This window comes from Arvicola amphibius, chromosome 2, assembly GCF_903992535.2.
Source record: "Arvicola amphibius chromosome 2, mArvAmp1.2, whole genome shotgun sequence".
In the NCBI taxonomy this organism is placed as follows: domain Eukaryota; kingdom Metazoa; phylum Chordata; class Mammalia; order Rodentia; family Cricetidae; genus Arvicola; species Arvicola amphibius.
The window spans coordinates 134219037-134233556 of record NC_052048.2 but is presented as its reverse complement, the minus strand read 5'-3'; the positions used below and the strand labels follow the sequence as shown (position 1 = coordinate 134233556).

Genomic DNA, 14520 nt, shown 5'->3' with positions numbered 1-14520 from the left:
CCAAAGAAGGGACGGGATGAATCGGTAGCAGTGATTCACCAGAAATACGCCCAAGATTCATCTCAAAACAGACATTGGTCTTTTAAAACCACTCACCAGAGGGTCTCCTGCTTCCTAAACCACAGTTCTTTTCATGTGCATTGGTAGATAGATGCTTTATGTCTGACTATTGCTTTCCTCATACTGAAAACAAAAAGACTAAGTCCATTGTGCATTTAGCGGTTTAAAAAGAAATAAATGCCACCACCTATCACAATGTCTGGATTATAGTACCTTCATAAAGGAGTCTAGCCCCCTGTTCAGTCTCGTTCACCTACCTCCTACCAAAACTAAGCTGCTATTATATTATTCCTATAAAAAAGGTGTGATTATGCTGTTTCTCAAGTAAGTCAAATAAATAGTGGCTATTACCAAGGAAGAAATCCAAGGCACTTCTGATAACTTCTTGAAGACATCCCTTGCCATGTTTAAGTCCACGTCAATGAAATTCTCCTCTCCAGCATCTCTGTAAACACGATAAATGTTGAAAACACATAAACAGATGAAAAAAGAAGAGCATGATATTATTTGGTTTTTATCTTACCATGAACAAAATATTTATTTAAAGCTTTCCTCTTTTCAAAATGACAGACTAGAGTGACACGAAAATTGTTCAATGTGCTCTTGTTAAAAGGGAGGAAAACAACAGCTTGTTATTTCTGTGTCAATAACATCAAGTATGGGCTGCAATTTCAGCAGGATTTTGTTTTATGTCATTTTCATTTATTCTATTTTATGGTTCCAGGATTGAGCACAGGGCTCAATATTGGACCGAGGGCCTTCCATATGGTACAACATATACACAAAGTTACAACTTGAGCCCTAGCAAGGTGCTATATTCTAAATCCAAGAAGCCATCAACTCAGACTGTCAGTTTATTCCACAGACTGAATTGCCTCTTCTCCATATATGGTTATTTCTGTTTGTTTGTTTCCTTGCTTATTTACACATTTATTTATTACTTTTTGAAACAAAGTCTCACTCTGACCAGGCTGGTCTTGAACTTGTGATCTTCCCACCTCAGCTTCTAAGTGCTAGGATTACAGGTGTGCACCGTTATGTCTAGCCACAATTTCTACTTAAGCTTTATATTTCCATGGTTACATTAGAGGTGGAATGATGCAATAATAGTGGTTTTATTGTGCCTTGTCAGCACAGAGGTTTGATAGTTCATTTTAGAAACTTTTTGAAAGACGCATTAACTCATTAACAGAAAACATTAACACACAGCTTGTGCATTGGGAGTCTCTGAATCTCCTACCTCAAAGCCCTGCCCTTGCTATTTCCACCAGCCCAGGATTCTTACTCAAGTCTTCTCAACCCCACCCCTTTCTACACTGAAATAATGCCCAAATCTTGTCTAGTTAGCAGCTTGACTGGGTCACATTTCAAGACCAGTATCCAGCAAGTCTAACAGCTTAAAAAATAATAAAATAGTTTGTGCTTGCTGAATTAACTATCATTATTGATATTAGAATGCTTATACAAGCTCTAGCTGTAAATTTCTCTCCAAAATTCTTTCTCCTTTGCAATCTTTGCCTAGAAGTTTAAAATTCCCAGAAAGTAGTCATGGATATGTTTCTTCTCTAAAAAGACGGTATTGTAGAAGAGGAAGAGGACACTTCTGCCTTGCTCTTGGCCCTGGGAACTCTTTGGGTAGGTCTAAAATATCAATTAGTATGAGGAAGATTATCAAGAGAAACAATACAAGTTATATTACAATTACATGTACATAGGGACAAGGTAAGTCTGAAGAAATGACTAAAGCATGGTGCTCTATACTTTTAAACCAAAAACAATGTGTTTTTGAAGGAATGATAAGATGAATGGGTGGGTAGACTTAGGCAGTAACTCTTAAGGATATGACTGGAGGAAGAGTGTGCATGTGTGTGTGTGTGTGTGTGTGTGTGTGTGTGTGCAAGTGCGTGTGTGCGTGCGAGTGTGCACATACACATACGTATATGAGGGTTACTCCACTGAGTATCCATATGTGTTCCTTACAACTCCCCTTACCATTCGACTTTCTTACTTTGATATAGGGTGACACCTTTCCCTTGGCCCTTAAATGTTGATTGCTTGCTGCATGTAGAAAGAAATAGGTCAGATAATCTGTTCAGTAGTTGTCACACTGTTGTGGGGTATTTGTACACAGGTATATTTCTGTGATTGCCGTAATAAAAAGCTGAACAGCCAATAGCTAGGTAGGAAGTATAGGCGGGACTTCCAGCAGAGAGAGGAAGTAGGAGGAAGAATTTAGGTGCATGAGAGAGATGCCAGAGGAAATGGAGAGGAAACAGGAGGCGCAAGATGGAAGAGGGGTAAAAAGCCATGGGGTAAAACATAGATTAATATAGTGGGTTAATTTAAATTCTAAGAGCTAGTGGGACAAGACTAAGCTCTAGGTCAAACTTTCATAATTAATAAACCTCCACGTTGTCTTCTGTGAGCTGGCAGCCCAAAGAAAAATCTGTTACATCATGCCTTAGGTGATTTCAGCTGGAAATAATCAATGTACGGATTTTGCATATTTTGAGTTTGTATGATCTTAACTCCTGAACTATTCGCATGGAAGATTCGCCTTCATGCAATAGGGGAGTCTGAGGCTAGCATAAAGGAAGGGAACATCATGTGCCAGAGAGTCTTTCCCTTCCAAACTAGAAGGGGCAAATGGGAAAGAGATGGCAGAGTGAGTATAGGATGGCAGGTATTCATTACAACTACCCTTAAATAATTAGCCATGCTATTCGGTAATGTCAGCACTTGGGAGGTGGGGGCAGGAGGATCAGATATTCAGGATTCTCCTCACCTACACACAAGATCAAGATTAGCTGGATTACAAGAGTACTACATGGACTACTAAGTCTGTCCTAAAATTCCAAAACAAATTGACTAACTAACCAACTCTCAGAATCAGACCTACTATTAAACCAAATGAGAGAGAAATTAAACTTTTGCGATATGTGGAAAACAAAATGAACAAGGTCTCATTTCTTTATTGATTCGACTCAGCCGGAACTGTAAAACGAACTTTTAGTTTGTAAACAGTAAAGAAATATCAGGCATAGCTGATTATCTGTAGATATAATAGCATGAATAAAACACCATTCCCTCCAATAAGACAACAAAGGAAAACCATGGAGGAGTCAGTTTATAAAACGAAAGAACCCTTTGTCAACCAGAGAATTCTCTATGTTGGACTCTGTGTGCTGACAAAATTCACACTCAACCTGGTACTAAAATTTTCATTTTAAATACCCCCAGTATTTTAAATTAAGGTAATTCCCATTGAAGTTTTACCTTTTCTTCAAAAAGCTTGCAGTCAAACAAGCAGAAGATGAAAATATAGTACCGATTTCTCTGTAAATATAATAAAAAAGGCAAAGTCACAACTGGACAGTGTCCAATCTTCTGAAATTGTGAGGTAACATTATCATATACCTGGTTCTCAACCTGTGGATCATGACCATCGGAATTATTCAGATATTTCCATTATGATTCACAACAATAGCAAAATTACAATTATGCTGTTGCAAAGAAAATAATTTTATGGCTGTGAGTCACTACATTATGAGGAACTGTATTAAAGGGTTGCAGCATTAGGAAGGCGGAGAACTGCTGTCATATACACATGTGCTGTGTGGTACTTATAGCCAGCCTAGGATTCATGTGGCCTGGACACTGCAGGCTAGATACTCTTAAAGCCTCCTTTATGTTATGTCTGAATAAAAAATAGAGCTCCACATTCATTATTAATATCCAGTTATGAATATATTACTTGTGGTGATTTCTACTTAGTCTCACTAAAATGCTTCATAGTTGATTTTTCTAGACATATGAATAAAATCCACCACACTGAAGGCCTAAATTATTAAATACTAGTGAGTCAGCTGTGAAAACCTGCAGACAATGCAGCTTACTGTTAAGATTCATTCCTACATCTGCCTTCCTTAGAAAGGTATGTGGGGATATGTTCTCTCGTAGCTCTTGTATACTAAATAAAAGACTAAGTGCTATGCACATCAATGGCTGATCCAACCAAGAAGCAGTAAAAGAGAATCACACCCAAAATAAAAATCCTGCCATGACAAAGCCAAACCTTTTTTCTTACAGCTAGGACAACATGATCAACATTTGAGAAACATGGGAGTGGCTGTAGGTCATCAAGCTGGCTCACCTTTTGGCTTCTTCACGCTCTTTATTTCTTCTTGCTGCTATCCACTTCTGTACCTGTGACTGGTTGATTTGATTAATTTTTGGCAGAATTTTCATGGGAACACTTGTAGACCTAGGATCCTTCAAGGAAGAAAATAAAGGCAAAAATGACCAGGAAAATGCCACATGTATTGAGTAACAATCAATAAAGCACCTGGCACACATGAGTCCTGCCTTCTTTGTCAGATGTTTGGTCACTTGAGCTTTGACGTCAGGATAGCCTGAACATTTGGCTTGCTAACTTGGGCCATTTTGCTTGATCTGAATTTTAAAAAGTGTAATAACACAAGAAACATTGAAAACAGAGACTGAAATCAGTGCTTGTAGATCAAAATTCATCTTACCATTATTCACATGGCCACAAGATGAAAATAACACATGCCAATCAGTAGGTGAATGCAATTTCAATATGATAAATATATAATATGCAATAAAAATTATTTAGCATTGAAAAATTGATATACTAATATAAGATGGATATATCCTAAAATATGCTAAGTTCAAAAAATCAAATCAAAACAGAAGGCATTATGTGATTCCACATGTAAAAAGGATGTCCATATACCAACTTTGCAGAAAAAGCAGAAATTGCCTAGGACTGAGGAGGTGGGGAATGAGGAATTATTATTTAATAGATATCAGGTGTCTGTTTGGGGTGATTAAAAGGTTTGAGAGGTAGTGACAATAGTTGATGGCATTATGGATGCAATTCATGCCACAGAATACTGTAGGCAATGTGCTTTAAATGGTAACCAGTACCATATATACACATCATATATGTAATTTCAGATAGAGCCTCACTATACAACCCAGACTAGCCTGAAACTTGAAATCCTCCTACTCATCATCTCAAACACTTGATGTGTTTTATATATTTTTAAAAGAATAAAAATTAAAGTGGTTGGACTCAGGGGCACATGCCTATCATCTCTGCACTCGGAAGGCTGTTGTAAGAGGATCCTAGTGCCAGCTCAGACTAGGTACATATTGAGATCTTGTACGAAAAGATGAAGAACAGGGAGTGGCATTAGTATTCTGTTGTAAAGTATGCCTCCGGCTCTACTGACCTGGTCAGTTTTGTTTTTCAAGAATCAAATAAAATCCTCTTGAACAATATGTGTAACCACCATGCTTCAAGTCCTCCACCCCGTACTGGTAATGGGGTCTGAGCCAGGACCTTGTTCACATAAGCAGAGGTGCCAGTGACCCACACCTCCACACCCTACCTTGACCTAAATCCTGGTGAGTTTGTAGTTTATCAAAAGCAAGATTTATTTTCTCTTACATCCAAGGATCTCAGGACAATGTGGCACCCCCCTACTGGCACTTATGTGTCATTTATTTTCTTCAAAGTCCTTAGCTTCTCTGTATACATGACATCGGACTGTGCCCTCTGCCCCTCCTTTCTTGGACACTTCATCGGTCCCTGTCACTTGTGTGTTCACCACTACCCTTCTCACCATGCTTCCTGTCCTCACTCTTGGCAGCTTCAAAGTTGATGAATGCCATCTTTTACTCCAATATCTCAGCTCCCAATCTCACCTCCACTCCTTCCTCTCCTCCTTTTAGCTAGTCAAGACCTGGATAAGCTTTCTAAAGTGAAATGATTGACACTGGGGATAGAGATTCTTTGTTGTGAGGGCTCCCGCACTAGTGGGATGTTTAATCCTTACTGTTCCTAGCCCCTATCCACTAGATACCAGTAGCAGTCCTCGTCAGGGTACCAACCTACAATGTCTGCGGAGTCCTCCAAATGATTGTAGGGATGCTTAATCGCACTTACTTGAAAGGCGCCACTTTATTTCCAGGGCATCAATTGGACTATCATTAAGAATTGCTCCATTGGCCGGGCGGTGGTGGCACACGCCTTTAATCCCAGCACTCGGGAGGCAGAGGCAGGCGGATCTCTGAGTTCGAGGCCAGCCTGGTCTACAAGAGCTAGCTCCAGGACAAGCTCTAGAAACTACAGGGAAACCCTGTCTCGAAAAACCAAAAAAAAAAAAAAAAAAAAAAAAAAAAAAAAAAAAAAAAAAGAAAAGAAAAGAAAAAAGAATTGCTCCATTTGCAACAGTCTTTCTGCCCATTGCAAAACATTTTCTTGATTCATTTCCTTAAGATGAAGCCCGGAGGCCAGCATTTTTCATGCACTCTGTGATCATCATCGTCCTCTTCAGCTCGCTTAGCTCCCAGGCTTCACTACATAACCATCCCACAGCTCCTTTATGCCTCCCTTATCATACTCTGAAATTCCAGATGTTCAAGTCTGAATTACTCCAAAGTCAATTTCCAAAAGGCGAACGCCACTGAAGACAGCTTCACAGCGTGCTGACCAACCACAATCACTAGTGCACATCTTCCTTCACCCTTACACACATAGCCTGCTTCTCTCACGCTCACATCCGCCTTGGTCATCAAGCAATAACTGACCACCAGCAAACCCCCATTCGCTGTCACAGCAGACCGTAGTTCTGCTCTGGCATCTCAGTTCTGCGCTTATCATAGTTGTTGTCAACTTGACATAAAGCTCAGGGATTCTCAACTGAATTGATGCTATCAGATTGCCTGTGATTTTTTTAATCTCTAGACCATTTCCTTGATTAATAATTGATGTGGGTAGTGCCATCCCCAAACAGGTAAGCCCTCTGTTCATTATTTGAGACAAGGTCTTGTTAAGTTGCCCACTCTTCTAACGTTCAAAACCATTCTAGCAGAGGCACACATTAATCTAGTGAGAAATATGAAAACATAAAAAATAGACCGTCTCAAACCCTAACCTGAAATTAAGGGAAAGGTGTGCATCGCTCAGGGGAGAGTGCTTGCCTGACATATACAAAGCTCTGGGTTTGGCTTCCCAGCACCAGAAAAAGAAATAACTCCTGAAATCTAGAGGAAAAAAGTAAGTTTAAAAAGAAATAACACCTACTGATACCTGATGAGTTGTAGCAAAGTTGGCATATGCTCCAGCAAAAATGTCTTTGACTTGAATATTCACGAGGTCTAAAAGGGTAAAACAAAATGTTCAGAGTTTTAACTGGAAAAAAAATTAATCTATACATAACTAAGTCAAATTATTCATTTGTCAGAAATTTATACTCTCCTAATTTTTTATTACAAATAGCATAAAAATTTAATTTTGATCAAATCAAATGTTACTTATCCACTCAATAAACATTTTTGTTTCTGGGCATTTCCACAATGAGTTGGGGTTAACATGTTTAGGCATTTGCTTAAAAATATCAAAGGATGTTGTTAAGATTATTAAGTAGCCAACTTGACATCTTCTTTTTTATTGGTTAAGTCTTTAGAAATGATTGCCCATTACTCCAGCGGGGGAAAAGTGGCAGTTTAAAATTAAAGAACTAAGAACCATAAGCATAGTTCAGTGGGATCTTGCGGGAGAAGGCTGAATGGCATGTCTTCTTTAGTTAACCAGCTGTGCTGGTAGGAACACTCGTACCTTTTGCAGAGAGCAGGCAGGTGACACCAGAGTTCTCTGCTGGGGCTTCCTGGTGGGTTGGGTTGCTTGTGAGATTTGGTCCATAGCCTACAGATACCACCTGACCAGTGGTGTAGACATACGCAAGAGTGTGATAGCTGCAACATAAAGTACAAATACAATGATATGATATTCCGAAGAACCGGACACTCATGAGTTCAAGGAAAAACAAAATGATAGATTTACTTTCACCATGCAGCCCAGCTGTCTCATTACAGCGCTAGTGTTGCAACAAACTAGGTGACGTCACTACAGGTACCATTAACTTACTAGTAGTATTAGTGATGGGGATTTATTATAGTTCCTATCATATGGCTTTTTTGTTTTTATTTGAAATCGAGTCTCATGTAGACCAGGCTTGCTACTATCTCTCCATGTTGCACAAGATAATCTTCACTTTCTGATCCTTCTGCCTTTATCTTCCCAGTGCTGGGCTTAGAGGCATAGCTCACCACCTCCACACCTGGTACCACTGCCACATCTAGAGTGTGTGGTTGTGGGGATCTACTCCAGGACTTGGTGAGTGCTAATGAAAGGGTTAAATTCTTCCACTCTCACAACTGAATCCAGGTTTCGGGTTTCTGAGAGCTGCAAGGGGCCATTTATCCACAGCATTCTTTTTTTTTATTTTTCTCATTTTTTTATTCAAGATTTCCATCTCCTCCCCTCCTCTTCCTCCTTCCCTCCCCTCCCTTCCACCCATACCCCCACTCCACCCCTCTCCAAAGACAAAGAGCCATTGCATTCAGAGATGAAGGTAAGAGCACATACAAGGCCTTAGTCAGTGCCACAATATCTCAAGGACAAATCCAGCAGCCCACTTCGAGTCAGGTCTGGACTTGCCCAAGCTTGTACAAATGCCCAAAAATGGTAAAACTAAAGCTCAGCCAATTAAAAGTATACTAGAGTAACTGCTGCTTGCTTAACCAGTTATGTATGAGATGAGTGCTGTCCCTGAAACTCCCTAACTGCGTAAGAGGACCTGTGTGCCTTTGTCCATGGTTGCCATTCTGTACAAGAGGCTGACCCCACATACACTGGCTGTTTCTGCAGAATAAACACTCTCTGCTCTTGCATACTATTTGAGTCTGGGGTCTTCCTTCAGCATTTTCCTGGACCCTTACTCTACCAGCAAGGACTCTACCAGCTTAGCTACGTATCATATATTTTATGTACTTATCTTAATTTTTAAAACTTAGCATGTAAACTGGGTGGTGATGGCGCACACCTTCACCTTTAATCCCAGCACTTGGGAGGCAAAGGCAGGCAGATCCCTGTGAGTTCAAGGCCAGTCTACCACAAGAACTACAAGAGTTAGTTCCAGGACAGACTCCAAAGCTACAGAGAAAGCCTGTCTCAAAAAAACAAACAAACAAAAACATAGCATGTAAAATATTAGGCTGCATCATGATGCTCTCAAATGTTTTCTTCTGTTGCTCCTCTTTGCCAGGTGTGCTCACACCTCCCTGTGTCCCTCCTCCCTTGCCCTCCCACCCCTGTGGCGCCCTTTCTGCCTTCATGTCACAAGCCCTCCGTTGCTCTCCTTTCACAGTATGTCTTCTCTCCCTTTTTTGGTCCCCTTTATAGTTTCATGACATATCACGCTTTCACCCACATGTACACATACAAGGAGTAAAAGCTAAGATTTGCCTGAGAGAGAACATGCGCTTGTCTGTGTCTGAGTCACCCCCCTTAATATAGTAATTTCCAGATCTATTCTCTTTCCTAAAAATTTCACACTCCATTTTTCTTGATAGCTGAAGAAAATTCTATTGTATATTTGCATCACATTTCTGTTACCAATCGTCTATCAAGGGATGTCTAGGCTGATACAACTTCCTTGCTTTTGTAAATAGTATGTAAGTATTCATGGTAAGATGTGGATTCCTTTGGGTGTGTGCCCAAGAGTGCTACAGCTGGGTCTGATGGTAGTCCTGCTTTTTAAGTGTTTGAGAAACCTCCATGCTGATTTCCATGGTGACTGCACCAGTTTAAACTCCCACCAGCACTGGATTTTTTTTCCACCCTCACCAAGATTCCTTGTGCTTTTGTCCTTGGTAACAGCCATTCTGACACGGGTGAGGTGGAATCTCAAAGGCTAAAGATGGTACACATGTTGACAGGTCATTTGTGCTGCCTATGGAGAGAACCATGTGCTCATTTCATGGCCCATTTCTTAGCAGTTTGGGTTTTTTCCTTATGTTCTAGATCCTAGCCCTTTGTCTGAAGTAGCTGGCAAGAATTTTCTTTCATTCTGTTGGCTGTCTGTTCACTCTGCAAGTAGACTCCTTGCTTCCAAATGCCTTGCAATTCAATTTGTTAATTCTTGAAGCTGCTTTTGTTCTATTGGAGAGAGTTCTACCATGCCTGAGTCGTGAAGGATTTTCCTCTTGTCTCCCTCTAGCACTTCCAGGGGTTAAGGTTTCAAATTAAGGTCTGTAATCCACTTGAGTTAACGTTTTTATTTCTCCTGTATCTGTACATGGACGGTGTCCAAGCATGTAGGTATGCAGCCCACATGAGTGTGGGCAAATGTATGTGTGTGTTTGTGGGAGCCATAGGCTGATGTCAGGAATCTTCCTCCATCACATTTATTCCTTATTCATTAAGATGGGGATCTATTACTGAGGCCAGGCAAAGACTGCTAAGATGACTAGTCTCTGGGGGGGAGGGTACCTTGTCTTCGCCTGCCAGGGCTGGAATGATAGGTGGACTGCCATACCTGCCCCTGGCCTTTACGTGGGTTCTGGGGATATGATCTCTGGCCTCACGCTTGTGCTGAGAGTGCTTCAGTCTCTGGGCTACTTTCTAGACTAACTTTGAATTAACTTTTGGGCAGGGTGAGAGGAATAAATCTAATTTCATTTTTATTCAGGTGGATAGTCACTTTTACTAGAGCCATTTTTTCAACGCTGTTGTTGCTGTTTTTTCCCAGTCAAGTGGTAGGTATCTGTATCTGTGTAAATTTATCTCTATTCCATGTGTTCTAAATTCAAGCATTTTAATTTTTTTATACTGGGATATAAACATAAAAACCCACATTATCCTCATAATTAAGCTATCTAAAACCGCGAATATATTCAAATAGTCACCATGTTCTGCATGCATGAGATTAATTTGTTTTATCAACTTAAGCAGGCAAACACTACCACCTTTGCTATTTAACTGTCTCCTACCCTCTACTCATAGTAAGGTGGTCTATATATACTAAACTTATATATACTAATGCTTATTAGTTACAAAATTACTAGCATAAATGAAAATTTTAAATTAAAATATATTTAAAAGAAGCAATTTTTCAAAAAAAGTCAGTTGGCAGTGGTGCACACCTTTAATCCCAGCACTCAGGAAGCAGAGGCAGGTGAATCTTTGTGAGTTTAAAGCCAGCCTGGTCTACAGAATGAGTTCCAGGACAGGCTTCAAAAGCTACAGAGAAACCCTGTCTTGAAAAACATAAATAAATAGATAAAAGTGTAGCCACATGTTTTGGGTTTCTTCCTTCCACCCTTCCTCCCTCCCTTTCTTCCTTTCTTTCTTTTTTCTTTCTCTTTTGATATTTTGAGACAGGATTTTTGTGTGTAATAGCCTTAGCTGTCCTGAAGCTGACTCTGTAATCAAGCTGGCCTTGAACTCACAAAGATTAGCCTGCCTCTGTCTCCTGAGTGCTGGCATTAAAGGTGTGTGCCACCATTGTCCAGCTTGCTTTTGTGTTTCTAAGTAATAAGCTTAATACTTTCTGTTAAAACATTTTTTAAAAGCTCAATACCTTCCACAGTCTATCATCGAAACAGGGCCACCAATTCCTTCCACGAGCTGTGGGCCTCTTCTCTCACTTTGGGGGCTGTGCTGTAGCTGCCCAGAGCTATCGTCTCCAAATGTAAACACTTCCCCATCCTGTTTAAAAATAAGGAATCAGATCAATTTCATGCTTTAAAATATAACTATCACAAGATGAAAGCAATATGTGAAACTGATTTGTATATCTTATAAGTTGATTTATAAACTTCCGTAAATTTATTCCAAAACTATCTGTATTCATTTATAAATGTTCAAAAACTTATTCCAAAATTACCCATCTTATTATTCCAAAAGTTATTTATAAATTTATCTATGAAATTTCCTTTAAAGTTATGCACAAAACATTAGAAATATAGTATACATTTAAAATGCTAAGAGAGAGGCTGGAAAGGTGGCTTAGCACTTAGCATCACGTACTGCAGAGGCAGAGTTTGACTCCTGCCCCATGTCAGACAGCTCACCACCTCCTGAACTCTAGCCCCAGGGAATCTGAAGCCTCTGGCACTTTCACTCCTTACACACACACACACACACACACACACACACACACACACTTCTAGGTTTCTCTTGTCAACTAAGATTAGTATGATTCGAACAATTGAAGTCATGGTTTTAAAACAAGTAACAAAGATAATAAAATAATTTGGTGGACTAGGAATATAGCTAAGCGGTAGAGCACTTATCTTAATTCTTATGGTCCTTCATTTTATCTGTTGAAATCATAGTAGTTAGTAGTAATACAATTTAAAATCATTTGAAAGGATTAAGTAAATCATTTCAAATAAATAAATAAAATACAATTTAAAAATCATTTGGCATATAAAATGATTTTTTTTTTTTTTTGGCATTGAAAATCAGCTCCAAAAAGTCAAGGATTCTAGCACTGATGCTCTACCTGGTCCTGCAGAATGCAGTCTTTAAACAAGCATTTAAGTTATAGAAATCATTTTCAAGCCTGTTTCTTATGATGACTGGACAGCCAGGATAAGAGGCAGAGGAAACACTAACCAAACTGGCTTGTTGTATCAGGTAAGGAATGTGACTAAGTGTGGTCTTGTCTGCGTAGTGGATTACTGAAAACAATACAATAAATTTTTCTGTGCACCTACACTGACCATGACAAATGGCCTAAAATGGCTCCTGCATGTGCTTCTACTGTGGTATCTTGAGAAAGTTCCTGGTTTATGTTCAGTTTTCCTCTTTAGACATTTGCACATTAAGTAGGTACATTTTGATGTTGAAATCCATCTTATATCATATCTGGACATTCGTGTTTTTAAATTTATAAATTTAAAATTCTAATTTCTGGGAGCTGGAGAGAATGACTCAGCAGTTAGGAACACTTATGTCCCAGCAGAAGACATAAGGTCTGTTCCCAGCACCCACAAAGAGTCTAACAACTGTCTGTAATGTCAGTTCCAGGACTCTGGCCCCCTCTTCTGGCCTCCTTGAACACTGTGTATGCATATGATGCTCAGACATACAGGCAGACAAAACATTCATACCCACAAAATAAATCTTTAAAACAAAACCTAAATCCTATTATAGTTCTATTAGAAGGTGGACTGGGGCCTTTGGTAGATGATTCAGCCATGAGGGTAAATCCTTCATTGATGGAATTATTCTCTTTATAAAAGAAGACTCGAGAGAGGATACTCTGGCCCCTTCCACCGCATGAGAACATATCAACTGACACCTAGAAATCAGAAGGGTACCCATCATCATATGTAAGTCTGTTGGCGCCTTGATCTTGGCCTCCCTGGCTTCCAGAGCTGTGAGAAGTATGTCTATGAGCATCCCAATTGATAGGGCTTTGTTATAGTAACCTAGACAGACTCAGATCGCTTGTTTTTAACATTAGACAGGACACGTATTATTTTACCATTTCTCCAACATCTAAACAGGAGAAGCACGTTTTGAATTACCTGGGTAAGCACTGCAGTGTGCTCGTAACCACAGCTGATATAAACCACACCCAAACTCTTCAGGGCACCAATTGAATAAGGCTTGTGGATTTTCACAGCTGAAAGAAAGCAGACTTTCTAAAATATAAGAGAAAGACTCAGAGACCAGAGTGGGCTACAAAGTGAGACTCTGGTGTGTGTGTGGTATGGCAGCTCAGAATTCTTTATAACTCTTTAACTTTTGTAGTATCTACATCTCTGTTTTATAGCTCAACAGGATTTCAAAAGTGAAAAATTCTAGAAAATATCAAGCAATTTACCTCAAACATACCAAGGCTCCCAATATGCTTTCATAATTTGTATTCATTTCTATTATATAGTAGGTGCAAGAACGTATGTTAGTGACACAGAGAATAAGAGAACTCGTCTTAAGAGAGTTAGATGGGATGTAAGTGATCACCAAAGTACTGGCATATAGAAGGTGCTGATATACATTAGCCAGATTCAAAGAGATAATAGAGGAGAATGGAGTTCTTGGAGAAGACTTCTTAATGAATTGGATTTTAGAGCGACGGGTGCTCAGAGACTTTTTTTTCTTAACACAGGAACTGGTCATTTTCTGTAATATGATCAGTGATTCCCAAGCCCAGAATGGCTGAAGCCTGACTGTCACTCACAGACATTCTGATCTAATGGGCATGGAGCTCAACCTGGGCATTAAGAGCGTTAAAGGTAGACAAATAGTTTCCATCCCAAGCCCAGAGCTTTGCAAATATGATAAGTTACTTGGCAAAGGAACAATAAGGAAATCAGTTAATTAAAAATGCTAATCAGTTGACCATAAAGTAGTGAGATTAGCCTGGATGATCCAGGTGGGCCAATGGTATTCCTTTAACTGAGAGAATGAATGCAAAAGAGCCAGTGTCACAATGGCGTGACTTAAAACAGACGTAATCTGCCACCGCAGACTTTGAAGACACAGGGAATATCCTGTTCGTGCTAGAGTTCTATAGAAGCTAGAAAAGACAACAGAGTGGATTCTCACCCAGAACCTTCAGGGAGCAAGGCAAC

The 14520-nt window shown here is 39.7% G+C and overlaps 1 protein-coding gene across 2 annotated transcripts in view; it reads right to left on the bottom strand.

The window, feature by feature from the left end:
- Positions 1–14520, bottom strand: part of Herc6 (HECT and RLD domain containing E3 ubiquitin protein ligase family member 6) — a 63206-nt gene that overhangs the window by 35742 nt on the left and 12944 nt on the right. Inside the window, exons 5-11 of one of the 2 annotated variants that reach the window (XM_038320886.1) lie at positions 13471–13568; positions 11514–11641; positions 7709–7845; positions 7175–7248; positions 4214–4332; positions 3337–3396; positions 412–505 (exon numbers count right to left, since the gene is read on the bottom strand). In XM_038320886.1, the coding sequence (XP_038176814.1) occupies positions 412–505; positions 3337–3396; positions 4214–4332; positions 7175–7248; positions 7709–7845; positions 11514–11641; positions 13471–13568 (710 nt within the window). The remainder of the gene's footprint in view (positions 1–411; positions 506–3336; positions 3397–4213; positions 4333–7174; positions 7249–7708; positions 7846–11513; positions 11642–13470; positions 13569–14520) is intronic. The other variant, XM_038320887.1, reaches the window with a different exon arrangement.